This window comes from Quercus lobata, chromosome 5 (assembly GCF_001633185.2).
Source record: "Quercus lobata isolate SW786 chromosome 5, ValleyOak3.0 Primary Assembly, whole genome shotgun sequence".
Lineage (NCBI taxonomy): Eukaryota > Viridiplantae > Streptophyta > Magnoliopsida > Fagales > Fagaceae > Quercus > Quercus lobata.
This window is the reverse complement of record NC_044908.1, coordinates 88,915,163-88,933,405: the sequence shown is the minus strand read 5'-3', so window position 1 is coordinate 88,933,405 and position 18,243 is coordinate 88,915,163. Positions and strand designations below refer to the sequence as shown.

Sequence of the window (18,243 nt, the reverse complement as noted above, 5' to 3'; positions counted from 1 at the left end):
GGTGCATGAACAAGACAAGATGCCATTGAGTTGCCTTTGGAGATCCCCTTATTTTTACGCAATCCAAATATGTGAAAAATGAATAAAGAAACAGACAGCATAGGGACACAATAAAATCTAGTAACATTTTCACAACAATCTTGTTTTGAGTTGTAATGAGTTCTGATATAATCTTATTTTATTTTGACATATGATGAGCTGATAACTCAAGTTTCTTGTAAAATTTTGATGTATCAGTAAAAGTACTCACAAAGAAGAGAGACAAAGCATTAAAAAAAATGAAAATAAGAATGGCGAGTAATGAACCCCAAAAGACACCTATATCAACTTATGTATCTATAGGGCAAATCAGATTTTAACTACCGTGCTTGTGTAAATTTACAAGTTATTTTATTTATGCAAAAATAATTTTTTATTATTTCTTTGCTTATCCTTGGAAAAAGAAAAAGAGTGAATGATGATTGTTGTGGGTGAAGAGAGAGAAATAATTAAAATAAATAAAGAAAATTAGTATTTTAAAGAAATAAAGTATCCAAATAGATAATTTGATGTGAGTCTTTGACAAGTGGTCAGGTAGATTTTTTTTAAAAAACAGGATTTTTATACTAAGAGTCCATTTGGGAACAGCTTATTTAGTTGAAATTGATTTTTTTTTTTTTTTTTTGCTAAAAGTATTATAAGGTAGCTGAAATAGTACATTAAGATCCATGAATAGTACTAAAAAGTGCAATGGAATCTATGAATAGTAACAAAAAAAATTGAATAGTAACAAAATAAGCTAAATAGATCCCAATCAAATATCACCATGAATAAATCATTAGCGGGTGAGATAGAAAATTGATCATCCTGGGTCTTGGGACAAGATGGTACTGGATGGCTATTTGATATATAATAGCATTTTGGTGCTAAGATTTGGGAGTGAGTTTTTTGGGCTTTTTTCACTTTTCACTTGGGAGTATTGGCAGAGTATGTGCTTCCCATGATTTTGTTGTCGTACCATATGCTTTAGCTAATTTAATTGGACAAGAAAGCGTATATTCTTTTATAGGAAGGCAAACGTCAAAACACATGTAGTTGTTGATGAACCAAATGATAATATTTGTAAAGTTGTTGGGAATCAGCTTTAGCAAGTGGATTTACTTGTGATGGGGTTAATAGTCTATTGTTGGAGACTAATGCATAAGGTTGTTATTTATATTGGCAATCTATTTACACTTTAGAAAGTATTAGAATTGGAAGTTACTAGGTGTTTCTTCTATAATTTCAATCAAATTGGTGGCACCTAATAGGTTCTATTTTATAATTGAATTTAGTTCATAGTGTTTATCAAAGTGCTATTATTTATGAATTAGCTATATTTATCTTGATCTTGTTGTTTATGCCCTTTTAAGATATGTTTATCTCACTGAGAAATAGTAGGTACTTTGAAGATAAAGAGAGATCAAGATCAGATTTGAAGTTATTTTTCTTTAGAACTTTAATGGATTGGTTGGCTGCATTGCAGAACCAATCATTTTTATCTTTTCTTGATTTCCTACATTCTTGTAATTTTTGTTCTTGATTGTTTGCCCCCTTGTACACTCCCTGTGTACTAGGGTGCTCCCCTTTTTGATATCAATAAACTTATTACTTATATATATAAAAAAAAAAAAAAAAAAAGATATGTTTATCTCACTTAGATTTAGCTTCTTCATAATGGGTTCATCTTTTCTTTTTTCTTTTTGGACAGAAAGATAAGAAAATGTGGATTATTACTTTCTTTCTGTCTGATATGTTTTAATTCCTTACATAGTCATGTTATATATATATATATATATATCTATATATATGGTTTTTTTTTTTTTTTCATCCTGATAGAATTTGTTGGTGACTCATTAATCAAGCTTATATGTCATTTGTTTCTTCTCCTTCTTTATTTCCTTCTTTTTTTCATTAAAAAAATGTTGTCTTATTCTTTCGTCTAGGGGGACTTCTCAAATATCTAAGCAGAAATAAATCAAGGTCTCTAAAACCCTAAGAACATCAATGAACAAGATGCATGGTTGAAAGAAAATTAGGGCAATTACAAATCTAAATTTTTTTACATCCAAAATTTAAAAGACTTTATAGAGTAGGTTAACAACACCTTCCACTTATACGACATACATACATACATACATACATACATACATACATACATACATACATATATATATATATATTTTTCAATTTTCTTTTAGATGATGAGGTTTAAACTTTGGACGACTCTTTCATTCGGTTATAGATTAATGGCTCTTCATAGGAAGAACACTTTGATTGTTTGTACATGTGAACTTTTTAGTAATTATCCCAAGCAACAAAATTCATTATAATGTATTTGTATCAAATAATGTCTTGCATGTTCTAATTAGGATGTTGAAATTATTAATGTGCTCTGTATAATATACCTTCTTCTGACAAAAATGTGGACTTTACATGTGAATCTCACATATAGCATCCATCTTTATGTGTAGAAAGGTTAGTAAATCATATATATAGAATAATTTCTTTTTTTTTTTTTTGAGGAACTATAGAATAATTTCTTGATTGGGTGTTAGATTAAATTAGAGTTGGTTGAAAAATTAAAATCTGATTTGGACTTGGTACTCAGCTAACACCCCTTAATTAATAATTTTTGTCTAATTTTTTAGCAGGTAGTTGTGATAGCAGGGAAAAAATAAATAAAAGTGCAAAAAAAAAAAAAAAAACCTATAAAACGCGGCTATAGGTTGTTCAAATGTAGCTGAAAACGAATCTATAGCCGCGTTTTTGGTACAAACGCAGCTATAGGTCTGACATATGGTGACGGTTAGAAAGGTGGCTCAAAGTCCTATAGCCGCGTTCCTGAAAAATCCGACGCCTTAGTTGTAACATTATAAGTTGATACTTATTATGAGCTCTCCTCCAATCTGGGAACACGTAATAAATACAATTATTAGCTGTAACATAAATTGAGGAAGTCTTGATAAACAATTAGAATTTCTCAAATAGTTAAAAGGAACTCTTGCCAAATTTGTGCATATCCTAGATTTTTTTCTTTTTTCTTTTTTTTCAGGCCTTCTATCTAAGATTGACACTTACAAACATTATAGTAGTAATAATAACAAAAAGAAATGAACACTAGAAGTAACATGACAATTTTGTTGCTACCTGAGCACCCCATCCTAAACCAACAGAGAATATAGCCGATGGGGCAGACCATGATCCATCTGACCTTCGAGAAATGACCAAGCCTGTGCCAAGTTTGAAAGCAAGAAGAACACCAGCTTTAGCTACAGTTAAAATTGCCAGGCCTTTTGCCCCTTTCAAAATTGCTAAGGGTATTGACTTGTCAGGATTCAACCTAGCAACCTGTCAATTCCAATCAAAACTATAAAGTCAGGAAAAAAAAAAAAGAAAAAAGAAAAGAAAAGAAGGAAAACCACTTTACAAAGGACTGCATATTTAGAATGTTGATGCAAAGTACGAATTTCTAAAATACCATTATAGTCCAGTTGACAAGTAGGTGAAAAGAAGCAAAGAGTAAACATAGAAACAAAGCTCCAAAATAGAATCTATGACCTAGCAAGCACTACCCACTAGAATTTTACAATCCTATCTCTTTGACATTACAAAGCAGGAAAGAGATGTTAGTTTTACAAAGATAAAACAAGTTGACATGTAAAATTAAGCTGAGATGCAAATGAAAATCAAACCTGGCAATAGCTTCTCAAAGTATTGGAGGCCTTGTATATCTCATGTTCCAGAGACAAACCAAGTAGATTCAACCATCCTCTTGTGCAAGTCCAATCTATCACATCATGCTTTGCTACTTGCACGGCATTGCTGATGCTGTTAATAAGAACACCCTGTAATGGATCAAGCCTATCATAGCAGGCATCACAGACCCTCTGGGGATCCCTCTCCCTGAACTTAACAGGTAACAAACACCTCCCCTTGGTACATACTCTGCAGAAAACTCCTCCACAAAACCGACAATGATGTCTGCCACGAGTAAGTGCAGTGAAAGGAGCAGTGCACTGCATGCAAACTGTAGTAGAACTATCCGGCAGCCAGTCAGGAGGCTCAGCCTCCAATACATCCTTGTAAACACTATAATTAACCCCACTTGATCCACTGGGCTCAAGGAGTGGTGGGGCTCTAGGTATGTAAACGGAGGAGTTCAAGAAGGTATCACCATCCTTTGCAGACCCAAGAAATGAAACATTTGAAGTAGGGAGTAGCGACTGCTGATTTGAAATGAAACTCGGAAGTTTGCTCCGGCCAGTCACAATGGCAAATATACCATTGAGCACATTCTTCAAGTTAACCTCAGGATGATGCATGCTATTATTATTATAAGGTTGCACCAAATTACGAGTGTCATCGCTTGAATCATATCCTTCTTCTCCATCAACAGCAAAATCATCCTTGTAAAACGCGTGATCCGGTGGAGAGGACTTTGAGTTTGAGTCCCATGGAGAGTCAGTGTAGTCATCAACATAGTGGAACTGGGCATTATTATTATTATTATTATCCTTTTCAACAACCTTAGAAAGTGAAGAATAAGAAACCCTGGTTGAATCAAAGTTTGCCATGGCCCATACACACGCTTTTCTTTCTTTTTCTACAATAAAAAGAAAAGCCAACCCCACCAGACAGAGATCAGCAAAGGCCTAAGCAAAGCACTGAAATTTGAACATAGATGCCCCTTTCAGCTCAGCAACAAAAATTATACAACAATTAACAATAAAACAAAGCAAACCCATTAAATTCATAAACCCAATTATCCACTTCAGATGGGGTCCTAGCCTAGGATTGGAATTATAAATTAAAATAAATTTCCACAACATTGGTGCCCATCTCATCTACAAATACAAGACAGATTCAATAATAAACAAACCCCCCCCCCCATTTTTAGATAGAATCAAGCAAGCAAGCATGCCTGTCAATACAATTCATAATAAAGCTTAGTATTGTATTCAATTCAAATGAGCTTGGCAATCATGTTAAGGTCCTAGAACAAGAAGAACATAGAAAGAATTAGAGTTTTGAAAACGGTAGAGACATCACATCATGTTCTATAGACTGACTGGGGTTACCTTAATTTCAAGGAAATTAAAAAAACGATACCTTATTATTAGACTTGGAATTCGAATTCGAATGCGATGAATATCCGTTTTCTAATTCTCACTGCAAAAGCAAAACACAAATAGAAATATATATATATATATATATATAATCAAGAAGGATCAAATAAAATAAATTCAGATCTAAGATCCGAATAAGAATGAGAAATTAGAAAATACGAACGAAGGGAGAGGAGACAGCAAAGCAAAATCGGAATCAAACAGATAGTTTGTTTATTTCATGTTCATTGGCTTTGCTTCTTTTTGTTGATTCTAGGACTGAATTACTGTTGTTGCACAAGTAATATTTTTCTTTTTTCTTTTCAGTTCTTTTGCTAATACTATTGTTGGGTATTGTTAGTGCTACTTTTTGATATATATATATATATATATATATTTTTGGATTGAATTTTGTGAATTCTTTTTTGAGTTCTTGTGAATTTATGTTTGGACATAGACAAAGAGTGTGTGTTATCCCTATTGTGACTTGTAAAACTAATTGGCAAACATGTCTGAGTTCTTGGGACTACCATCATAGTATCAGCAATTAAATATATATATATATACAAAACAAGCATGCTATATGACCAAATTGTGCTTGTAATTGCAAAAACAAAGCCATATGATTCTTAGCTGATGATTTAATCAATAGTTTCACTGTCAATTTCTTGTGTAGTTCCAATCAGCTTCGATTTTATATTTTTGCACAATGTTTTTGAGAGCCAAAACCTACTAGTTTTAATAGATTTTGGCAGTAAGATCTTGTAGATGAATTAGTTGTTTATGCAAATGAATGTTCTACCTTGGATCAAAATGTTGGATCTCTCGATATACTTGATGCAATTTATGTGCAAGGAGTTGTAATACTTATATGTCAACTTTCTTATCCTGGCAGGCAGGAGGAATTTTTGAGGAATGTGATGCAGTTTCTGACCCTCTGTGGACATACTCGTCTCATTCCTCAAGGTGGGTTAGCTGAGTTCCCTGATGCTATTCTCAATGCTAAGCGCGCCTTGACCTTTTCAACTTGTATAGAGAAGTAAGTTCTTTACCTTATTAAAGGTTATTGAAAATATGCCAAGAATTAGCTTTAAAAAAGTTGGTCCCTCAGGTGGTTTCACGAGGAGGCTTTCATGTCGGGAATGGCATCAATTGGAAAGGACAAGTTTTCTCAAAAGTGCTTTATCACACATTGACCAACAGAATGACTGTACGGTTTTTCAACTTTCATTCTTGAGATGCTTTATGTTGCATGATATGCAATTGAAGGTTAGACCTTAATTACAAAATTAATATTATGTCACATTCCGTAGTAAATGCCTTTTGTGATTGCAAGCTTATCTAATTGGGAAAATTTGAAGTATCTGGGAGATGGTGTTTGCTAATGATGATTTTTTACTATTTGTTTTCAAAATATTCTTGACACAAATTTATTTTCAATATTTTCTGTTGAGCTTTATGACTTAACTTGAGGGGGCTAGATAGGCTGAAAGTAACTCTGGCATTTTTTTTTTTTTTAAATTGCGATTTTCTCTTGGGATTGGTTTCATATGATGTTATTCTTTCATACTTCAAATTTCATTAACCTGTTGTAACTTACAAGGATTTTGGAAAACTTTTAGAGGACTCAAGTTGTATTTCTAATAATTAGGGTGTGGGGAATACAATAAAAAGGCATTACAAAACTTATCTTCTAGAATATGAACTGGCTCATGATGATGTAGATGGAAAATGCTGCTTGTTGTGTCACAGGTCTCTCTCTCTCTCTCTCTCTCCATGTTGCTATTTACTATATGCATGCACACAAAACTAAATGCCTTACTAAATAATTTGAGTCTGCATGATATAACAGTAGTGCAGCTAGTGATTGGGTGAACTGCGGAATATGTGGCGAGTGGGCTCACTTTGGCAGTGATAGGCGGCAGGGGCTTGGTGCTTTTAAGGTATGGTTGCCTTATTTGAGTTCTTATACAAAATGTAGGTGAATGTTGTGGCAATTTACATGAACCCTTAGTAAGATTTCTTTTAATTCAGTGGTGTCATGAATTGCAAATTTACCTTAGCTTTTGGTTTCCTTCCATTTGGCTTTCACTATTTGATCCATCTGCAAAAAGATACAGACAGCATAAGTAGATTCGAAAATGTATATTTGATGTCTTAACGTCTTTATGATGATTGGCAGGACTATGCTAAAACGGATTGGCTGGAGTACATTTTTCCGCACTGCAGCATCGCAAATTTCAAGAAAAAATCTCAAAAAATAACTAATGGATATTAATAGATGTCAAGAAGACATCTCAGGAAACTGCTAGTGAATATTGATGAGCCTTAGCCCACAACCTGCATGCCCTCCCCATGCTCTTTTTGCTCTAGAAAATCCCCCCAACCCTCTCCCAAATATAATCTGAGGGAAGGTGGGTGTAGTTGTGTAGGAATGTAATTATCATTTTATATTCCCATTGTTTTTAATTATAGATAGATTATGCTCAACACAAGCCCCTTAAATTTTCCCGTTGTTCCTCTGTACCCTGCAGAAGGAGAAGTCTCAAAATAGAATTGTAGATGTCAGTTTATGCAAATTAATTCAATAACATAGTTCTGTAGCTGTATGATATTGAAATAGTCAAATAATTTCCCTTGTGTTAAGGTGTATTCCCCATTGTTACAAATCATTTTTCCCCATTGGACTAAGTATGCTGTCTATATAATACAACCCGCTGTTGAGTCTTAGCAATGACAGTTCTATCACATTTTAGATTTCATTTTCATGTAACTTATAACTTTGCTAAATTCATGTAACTTGATCGTGATAACAATTTGATATGTATCTGATATGACATCAAGAGACTTTATTGAGTTATCATAACTTTCACATGCATTCTCCTTATTTATTTCTCCACTAGTGTGGAAAATACTGAAGGCTATATTGGTGTATAAATTAATCAAGTTGTTATTGCTTGCTCAATCAGCTGCTAGAGGATTTCAAGTCCAAACCTGTCTATTGGAAGCCATATCCTTGAAGTCACATACAAAGTTTATAGTTATCACTTTGATCCAATTGCCATGCAGAGTTCAATTGTAGAGGTGATGGCTGAAGTTGCTCTCGGTTTGGTTCATATTAAGGCATACTTCCATAACATATTCTAATACAACTTATAGAGCACATGCTCTTGGGCATTTTGACATTAATCCACAGCAAAGTGAAATAGACCTTTTACTGTTTAAAATATAACAACATTATCCATATTACAAACTAATTATTACCATTGACACATTAGATTAATTAGAATGTTATTTAGATGCCATTAGAGCATTGGCATCATGTGTGCCAAAATATTTGGCATTTGGCACACTAAACACCAAAAACTATGCCTCAGAGGTGTTAGGGAGCTACCCATTTGATAAGCATTGCTAATAGCCATTTGATAAGGATTGTATGATTAGCATTGTTAATTGAGTAGTGGTTGTGCTGAGTTGTATTCAGTTAGTTAGTTGAATTCTGTTAGTCAGTTAGTAGTTGCTGTGCTCAGTTAGTTAGTTGCATTGGTTGGGTAGTTTAGGCTAGAAAATGGGATTGAATTGTATAAAAGGAGATTTTAGATGTTGAATGGGGATTATCCAGAAAATTAACCACTTGCTCTTCCTATTTCTCTCTAAGTCTCTCTTTTCCTTTCTTTAAGTCTTTCCTTTGCTAAGAAGGTGGTTACCCTCGAAGTAACCAATCTTTCTTTCCCAAATCTATTTTTGGGTTTGTTAAATTTTGGTTGTTTTATGTGTGATTTTGGTTGGTTATTGAGATGATTTTGTTGCAAATTTGGTGGATTTGGGTTGTGGTAATGGGGGCCAGTGGGCAGTGGAGGTGGCTGTGGGTTGTGGGTTTGCTAGTTGTTCTTCAAAAACTTCATATGAGAGAGGGAGAGATAGGTAAAGTGAGTTGTGTAAGAAATAATAAAAAATTAATAAAGAAATAATATTTAAATGAAAAGCGAAAGAAATAATAAATTAAAAGTGAGATGTATTGATTTTAATGGGTTTTTCTTTGTTGGGATTTGTTGCTTGCAAAAAGTTGAGACACACACAGATTTGTTTCCTGTAATTGGGTTTATTTCATTTTTAATTGAAATTGGGTCTTGATTTTGAGCTTTTATACTGTAAAAATTTGTGAGTGGGTTCCTTAATTAACTGGGTTGATTTATCTTTTTTTTTTTATGAATTCCAAACAAATATTTGTTCATTATGTTGTAAGAGTAGAGAAATTAAATGGCAAAACAGAAAGCTCAATTTTTTTGTTTCTCTAATAATGTTTTTTTTTTCGACAACATGGATGAGACGAGTTGTTTTTGCAGAGGTTGCATAGATCATCATTATCTGAGCTTTGGGGGTTTTTTTTTACTTTTCTATTGTATTTTGCCTATATTTAAAAGCTTTGTAAATTATCAAGTGATGTAAGGTTACAAGTAGAAAGCTATTTTTATTTAGAGGTTAGTAAAACTAAATATGTTTGAACGGTGTAGTATTTTGGATGAAATATACTTGTTCACCTTGTTTTTACTAATGTATAGGTTTTCGTTCCACGTTTGGGAGACTGCTGATTCAATTATTGTACTTTCAATTATCTAGACAGGGTTGTTATCTCTATTTAAACGTGAAATATGGTGAGGGGTAGTCTTTGATGTTGCACTTAGACCCTTTACTCTTAATTCACAATGGCCGACTACAAGATAATACAAGATAGAAGTATATCCCTTTCCTCCATCTCCACGCCAAGAGGAGGACCACCAAAACAATATTTGTGGACACGACAAAACATTGCTCTACTGATATGTAAAGAAAACCTTAAGTGGACGATATTTCATAGCTCTTTTCTCGGTGTAATACATTTCTATTCTACAAAAGCCTACCTTGACTAAATGATTAATTAAGAAAAATCTCACACACAGTCCCACACAGGGGCCTCTATATATCCACTCCCCTATCAAACCCCATCAACCATATTTCAAAACTATTCTCTTATAGACTATAGTCTCTTACTGCTGTCTCTCTTTCTCTCTGTAAACATGGGTTCAGAAGGAGGAGGAGGAGAGTTGAATGTGAAAGTGAGCAAGAGGGAGGTTGTGGCAGCAGTGCTGCCACTGCAAGAGCATTGGCTACCACTATCCAACCTAGACTTGCTTCTACCCCAGTTGATGTGGGTGTGTTTTTCTGTTACAAGAAGAACACCAGCTTATTGGGAAAGGACCTCTCTAATAATTTTGGCTCCATGGTTGGGGTTCTTAAGAAGGCCTTGGCCCAAGCTCTCGTGACATACTATGCTTTTGCTGGTGAGGAGGTGTCAAACCCTGTTGGTGAACCTGAGATTCTTTGCAATAACCGTGGTGTGGACTTTGTCGAAGCTTTTGCTGAGGCAGAGCTTAAAGACCTCGACTTATATAACCCTGATGACACCATTGAAGGCAAACTTGTGCCCAAGAAGAAGCATGGTGTGCTCGCTGTCCAGGTTCGTCACGTGTTTCTTATTCCCAATGTATTCACGTACACCCCACACGCACACGCACATAGCGGTAATATTTTTGGCTCCTGCTAGAGCGAAAATTATCTTAGCGTATAAAACGTCCCTATCACGTTATAACGTCAATCTTTCTCCAACCCCTAATACATCTCAAATGAACCTTCTTCTTGACCTTTCAAGAGGTGCACGTACACAACCCAGTCACCGTTGCAACTTGGACTTGGCATTGGCATCACATACCCTAAGTCACCTCCCCATGGAAAATGGTATGACCCAAATATTGGCTTACCCCATCCAAAATCCACCTTTGACTCCGGGAACCTTTGCCCTGATGATACCACAAAAGCTGGTCCATCTTCACTCCCACTACAATATATCTTAGCCAACCCTGGCACTGGACGATGAGACTCCACCCAATCTATGAGCCCCAAGAAATGTTCCTTGGTCACTGCACCATCCAAGAAATCATGAACTTCTTTGGCCACATAACTCAATGGATTTTCATCAATCTCATTTACTTCCTTGCCTCCATAAGGTATGGATAGCACATTTCCAAAGTAAGACCCCATGAGTGAAGCTTTGTCTATATCTCCATCACTTAACCTTGTCCTACCATCCACAACAACGCCCATTTTAAGAATAGCATGTTTAGCAACCATCTTCCACAAGAAGGCACTAAAGGACTCTAGTTTAGTCCTACTGCAACCATTGGTTGTGGTAGCTAGTGATTGGAGCAGGTTGAGTTGGTCAGCCTTAATGCGGCTAATAAGATAATCATCACCAGGTTGTGGGTCTTTGGGTGGAGGCAATGAGGTCACTGGAACATACATGTCGTTCAAGGATGGATGAATTGAACCAGGGCGTCTAGGATTGAGCAAAGAACGACGAAAACATGGCACCGTAGAGATGGGTTTAGACTGAGCCATCTCAGCCCATGACACAAGAAATAGGTTGGCCGAGTAGGCGTCTGCAATTCTATGGTCAAACGTGCACGCCACAACCAACCCACCACACTTGAGCTCGGTTACCTGCATATTCCAAATACAAAACCAAAAATGTCAGTATTAGTATTTTTTTTTTTTTACTACGTGCCTTGTCAAACATTTAATATTTGACTAATTCGTCCTCACCAAATTTATTTACTTGTTGCGTTTATTTGGATTGGTTGCTGTTTTAATTTTAACAAGTTATTGGGTTAGTAGGTTATGACTTTTGGTATAAAATAATTAATATCAAAAGGAGCCCGTCTTTTTTAATTAATTTTATTCTTTTTTTTCTCTCCGAAATATGATTAATTTATGAAGTTTGTTAGTCCTACATATATAATAGATTCCATTTTTTTATTACAAAAAAAAAAAAAATCCATTTTTTACAGCTTGTTTTTCTAAATAGTTAATAATAATTAACTATAGCAATATCACGTGTGTGAAAATAATGTCTTACTTTTGACAAATTCAATTAAAGTGAGTAAAAAATATATATATATATATATTAATAATAATTTGAAATTTAATTCCTTTTACCAAAAAAAAAAACAATATTAAATTCCATCTTTAACATAGACTTTATAGTCACGTGGAACCTACACATTATTAAGGAACACATATCCCACACATAAGATATTTTCTTATCAATAACAGTTAACCTTTCATTTTCCATACAAGCCAGGACCATTAGAAAATAAAACAATTTATGAGTTATTGTTCAATATCATGAACCATATAATTTAATTTTCACCCTCAAGAAATATATATAAATTAATTTAAATTAAAAAACTGAAAAAATAGAACACATAAGAAATAGTAGCTAGGATTTGTTCAAAGCAATTATTGATCATAATATAATATAATTGAAGCGGCAAATTAATAACCGTAAAATCCAAATGAAAGATATCATTCAAAGTTTCAAAACCAACAGTTTGGCATTTGGGAAGAAGCCAAAAAGTAAAACGCATTTTTTTCATATTAGTTTGATCAGTCGCCTAATTTTGGATACGTGTGAGTTTGGATAGCAAATGTGGCTGGCGTTTGTGTCCAAACCTGGGCTCTGTGTGTTGTTTATAGAACTCACAAATTTTTTAATAAAGCAAATGTAACCTCCAAACTGGGTTCCACAAGATGCCTAAACAAAGACAAGGAATATTTCTGATTTAAAAACAAATTAAGTAATACTACTTCATTAAAAGTGGTTTTAATTAAGATAAAATCTATTTTTGGTTTTGATCTATTTATTTATAAATAGATAATTAATCATAAATAAAATAAATAAAAAAGGCATAATGTTTCTTTCAAAGTAGTTTCAAAAACTATTCTCATTTCTTATTATTTCAGATTTTTAGTTCATCGCAAAATACTCTACTGGCTATTAAAATTGAATTGTTTGCATGTAAAATTATGTGGCTAGCATCTTCCAAAAACACATTTTAGGGAGAAAAAAAAAATTATATCCAAAAAAAGTTTCCAGGATTTTCTCCCTTTAAAGGGAAAAAAAAAATGGTTCATTTGAGATGTATTAGGGGTTGGAGAAAATTTGACGTTATAACGTGATAGGGACGTTTTATACGCTAAGATAATTTTCGCTCTAGCAGGAGCCAAAAATATTACCGCTATGTGCGTGTGGGTAGTACGTGAATACATTGGGAATAAGAAACACGTGACGAACCTGGACAGCGAGCACACCATGCTTCTTCTTGGGCACAAGTTTGCCTTCAATGGTGTCATCAGGGTTATACAAGTCGAGGTCTTTAAGCTCTGCCTCAGCAAAAGCTTCGACAAAGTCCACACCACGGTTATTGCAAAGAATCTCAGGTTCACCAACAGGGTTTGACACCACCTCACCAGCAAAAGCATAGTATGTCACGAGAGCTTGGGCCAAGGCCTTCTTAAGAACCCCAACCATGGAGCCAAAATTATTAGAGAGGTCCTTTCCCAATAAGCTGGTGTTCTTCTTGTAACAGAAAAACACACCCACATCAACTGGGGGTAGAAGCAAGTCTAGGTTGGATGGTGGTAGCCAATGCTCTTGCAGTGGCAGCACTGCTGCCACAACCTCCCTCTTGCTCACTTTCACATTCAACTCTCCTCCTCCTCCTTCTGAACCCAGGTTTACAGAGAGAAAGAGAGACAACAGTAAGAGACTATAAGAGAATAGTTTTGAAATATGGTTGATGGGGTTTAATAGGGGAGTGGATCTGTTTGGATAGAGCTTATTTTGCTGAAACTGAAAATTGAAAACTGAAAATACTGTAGCAAAATAATTTTTAAATGTGTGAATAGTGCCGTGAAACCCATTTTTAATGAAAAAGTTGCTGAAAAGTGAAATTTGTGGGTTCGTGAATAGTGCACGAATACACTGTTTACTGTGAAAAAGTCAACAAATGCGGGTTAAAAAAAAAAAAAAAAATAGAAAACGTAAACGCAGTTTCAGCCAAATTCAAACCGCACCATAGAGGCCCCTATGTGGGACTGTGTGTGAGATTTTTCTTAATTAATCATTTAATCAAGGCAGGCTTTTGTAGAATAGAAATGTATTACACCTAGGAAAGAGCTATGCAGCAACGAAGCCAACTATCCAAAATTAATTTGTACATGCATCTTTTTTTTTTTGGGGTAAACTTTTTTACATCTTTTCTTCTTATAAACATTTTTTCTTTTGGTAAAAGCGGGAATCTTTTAGCTAGTAAAGCTGGAAAATAGAAATATGGAATACAAGAGAGTTCGTATAAATAAATAAAAAAGTTATACACGACAGTAGCTTATTGCTCAAAACAAAGGCTTTGGCTTCTCCAACATGGGAGTGACACCTATAACTTATTTACGGCCCTTGCGATACCAACAAAGTAACTGCCCTGTTTAAAAATCAATAATATAAACAAAGAAATCAAAGGATGTATAATTTAATTTGGACCCTTTCTGTGTATTTGTATAATTTTATATACCTAGCTTAACAAGGACTCACTCTCATAATCAAAAAAAAAAAAAAGACTTAACTCCACTTACAACCACCTGATCGCCGAATTTAATCTGAACTTTGGAGGATCTCACTATCAGCTACACAGGTTTAGCTTATTTTCAGTTTTTCTTAACTGGATGTCTCCTTTTGTTTTAAATACACAATAGCAAGTGATAGTGGACTTTAATCTCCACATTTTATTTAGTTGGTGAGCGATTTGATAGTTTCTTATTAAAATAAAAGGAGATTCCAGTTAAAAGAATACTGAATATCACTATCAGCTACACAGGTTTAGCTTATTTTCAATTCTTTTTTAATTGGATGTCTCATTTTGTTTCAAATACACAATAACAAGTGATAGTGGACTTTAATCTTCACATTTTATTTAGTTAACGGGCGATGTGATAGTTTCTTATTAAAATAAAATGAGATTTTAGTTTAAAAAGTACTAAAAGTAAGTCAAACCCTAACTACACTTAGACTTATAATAAACTTTTGAGTTGCAATTTTTAACTTTTGTTATAACTTTGATATGATAAATTATGAGTAATTGTTTATTACTTTCATATTGTTTGCCAATTTTTTTTTTTTTCGCAACAAAGAAATTGCATCACAATAGTTACACCATCTCTTTTATTATTGTTATTTTGTTGTCCAAAGAAACAATAAAAAATCTAGGGAAAATGCTAGGGAAACAAAAAAACAAATTACTTGCTAACATGCCAAGTTTTGATTAGACTAAATCACTTTTATATGAGTCAACCACTCACAATTTTTTTTTTTTTATAACACAATAAGTAGTCTAGATATGCAATAAATTTATTAAAAAAAAATTCCCTAATGTCTTCATGATAGGCAGTGATTGTTATTCAATTAAGTAATGTTGGTGAATACTAAAAAAAAAGCCACATCAAGCCACATCATCAATTATGTAAATCAACTTCAAAAGATTGATACTACAGGGATTTTACATCAAAGAAATGACTCTGTAGGAATATTACAAATTTCATTACGTAAATTTTACAAACCAATATGTCAACTTTTAAACATTATACAAAAATCACCAATCGCATTTATTTTCATGTTAATTTGTAAATCATTTATAATAAAATTTATAATCATTTAAATTTTTTTCTAAAGAAAAAAAAAAAGTTTGAAGGGTAGTCTACATGTAACCAAATCATGTTTTGGAAAGTTATGTATATGGCTCATCCTCACAGTTAAAGGTGAGGTTAGGTTTGGGGTATTTTCCAACCCGACCCAACTTTCTTAAATCAGAAAATCTCCAACCTAACTTGAAGGCATTGGTGGAGTTGTCGAATCAAGGAAGGGAAATATTGTTAGAGCATCCGTAGCAGCTGTTGCAAAAATTATGCCATTTTACCACACCAAAGGCCTACTTTATTATTTTACACATTATTTTACAACATCACATTTATCAGATGTTTTATCATTCAATTCTATACATTAAAATAATATTTACTACACATTAAAATAATATTTACAACTCATCAACACAATCAACAGCCATCACACTGCTGCCAACAACCAACAGCCTCCACCACACAACCACCACATCCTCCACAACCAAAAACACAACTCAAAGCAAACCCAAACAAATCCAGCCAAATTCCACAACAAACAACCATAACCCCAACCCAAACAACCCATCAAATCACAGCCAAATCCTTCACGACCCAAACAAATCCTAGCCAAAACCCAACCCAAACAAATCCAACCAAACCCCAGCCAAATCCTCCGCACCCATCAACTGCCTCAACCAATCACCAACCCAAAACCCCAACCCAACCAACCCATCAACAAACAAACTCAAGTAACCACCAAACCAAAACCTACAATGCTGCCGCAACCAACCTCAACCCACAATGCCGCTGACCCAAAACCTTGACCCACAACCCATAGCCCACCAACACCAAATCGGAAGCCCCACCACCATCACCACCTCAACCACAAACCCCGACAAACCCACCGCCTCCACACCCTCACCCACACCCACTTCCAAACCCAAAGCCTTCATAATCCAAGTCAACCCAAACTCCAAACCCACCATCTTCATCGCCGTCATCGTCATTGCTGACCCACACCGACATCGCCGACCCATAGCCTAGCCCATCCAAACCCACCCACCTCTATCGGAACCGAACCCATCAAACCATAGCAAAAAAAAAAAAAAAAAAAAAAAAAAAAAAAAAAAAAAAAAAAAAAACACTAGGCGTCGGCGTGGAAGTGATCGTTGGCGTCAGCATTGGCATGGGCGTGGAAGAGTAGTGAGAGTTGGGGTTTGAGAGGAGAGGATTGGGGTTTACCAGGTGAGATTGAAGGAGATATGAGAGAGAAAGAGGAATAAAAAAAAAAAATCATATGTCACACGCATTCCGTACCGTGGCAAATTTGTGACTCTACTGTAGCATGTTGCAAAAAATATGAGATATGGCACATCTGATAAATTGGGTCAAATTGTGTTTGGTGTGCCAAATGTGCCAAATATTTAGCATTTGGCACATATGGCACATCTATTGTGAGTGCTCTTAAGCCCGATAAAATGTGTTTTTTTTTTTTAATTTGATTTTGAATTGATAGATATTGAAAATTGTATAACACAATGTGATAAAAATTTAATTATTATTTTGTGTTATAATAATAATAATAATAATAATAATAGAGTTTAGTTCAAGTTACACCTGATGTAACTTTAAATAATGTTACATCACTAAATATTTTACCAAAATAAATCAATTTCAAAATGTTATGTTACAATAAGGAAATTGGAATGGCCACCAAACAAAATTGATAATTTTGATATAGCTATAAAAAAAAATCATATATATAAAATCATATTTATATATAGTAGCTAGATATGCCTACTGTATGCCCAAGGTACGAGAAAGTATACCATGTTTCGGTAATACCAACTCAGCATCTGTTTTGATATTTCCTACCCAATAAATGAGTGACACTTATTTCAAAAAACCACATCAAACTATTCCAATAAATTAATCACAATCTTCAATATTATTGTAGTCTGATGTGGTTTTTTGAAACAGGTTTCACTCATTTATTAGATAGGAAATACCAAAATAGATGCTGAGTTAGTATTATCGAAATATGATATACTTTCTCCCAAGATACATACAACTCATATGGTCCTTTGTGGCATTCGAGGGAGTTAGTGAAATGGGCTCATTATTATAATGTAATTTTTTATTTTCTTCTCTCTCTTTTTTTTTTACTCAGAACGGGTATTTCTTGTCACATCCTCAATTTGCACTGCAAACGTCCTATGGTGGCTTTTTACTTAGAATAGATACGCTGAAACGATCAAATTCCGCTGCCTAGACATTTATTAACCATGCTTCCGACAAAATTGCAGAAATAGATCATAGAAATAGTACGTTTCGAATATAGCCAAAGAGACATTTATTTTGATGAACATAGCCAAATGCATCATCTCACTTCAATATATGTCTCTTTGGATTTTTTATAGCCAAAGAGACATATGTTCAAGTGATGATGATGCATAAAAAAGCCAAAGAGACATATGTTCAAGTGATGATGATGCATTTGTATAAAATTAAAATGTGCGACTAAAGTCTATCACATGATATAGCTCATATAATACAAGTAATTATTTAGCAA

The 18,243-nt window shown here is 34.2% G+C and overlaps 2 protein-coding genes across 2 annotated transcripts; both read right to left on the bottom strand.

The window, feature by feature from the left end:
• Positions 1-2,891: 2,891 nt before the first annotated feature.
• On the bottom strand, positions 2,892-4,595 carry LOC115991435 (1-phosphatidylinositol 3-phosphate 5-kinase-like). Its single transcript, XM_031115127.1, has 3 exons — positions 3,714-4,595; positions 3,169-3,369; positions 2,892-2,927 (listed from the first exon to the last, which is right to left on the bottom strand). The coding sequence occupies exons 1-3, from the start codon at positions 4,593-4,595 to the stop codon at positions 2,892-2,894; spliced, it is 1,119 nt and encodes a 372-aa protein (XP_030970987.1).
• A 6,180-nt stretch (positions 4,596-10,775) lies between these two features.
• Positions 10,776-16,697, bottom strand: LOC115991434 (shikimate O-hydroxycinnamoyltransferase-like). Its single transcript, XM_031115126.1, has 3 exons — positions 16,604-16,697; positions 13,297-13,727; positions 10,776-11,663 (listed from the first exon to the last, which is right to left on the bottom strand). The coding sequence occupies exons 1-3, from the start codon at positions 16,695-16,697 to the stop codon at positions 10,776-10,778; spliced, it is 1,413 nt and encodes a 470-aa protein (XP_030970986.1).
• Positions 16,698-18,243: the final 1,546 nt, after the last annotated feature.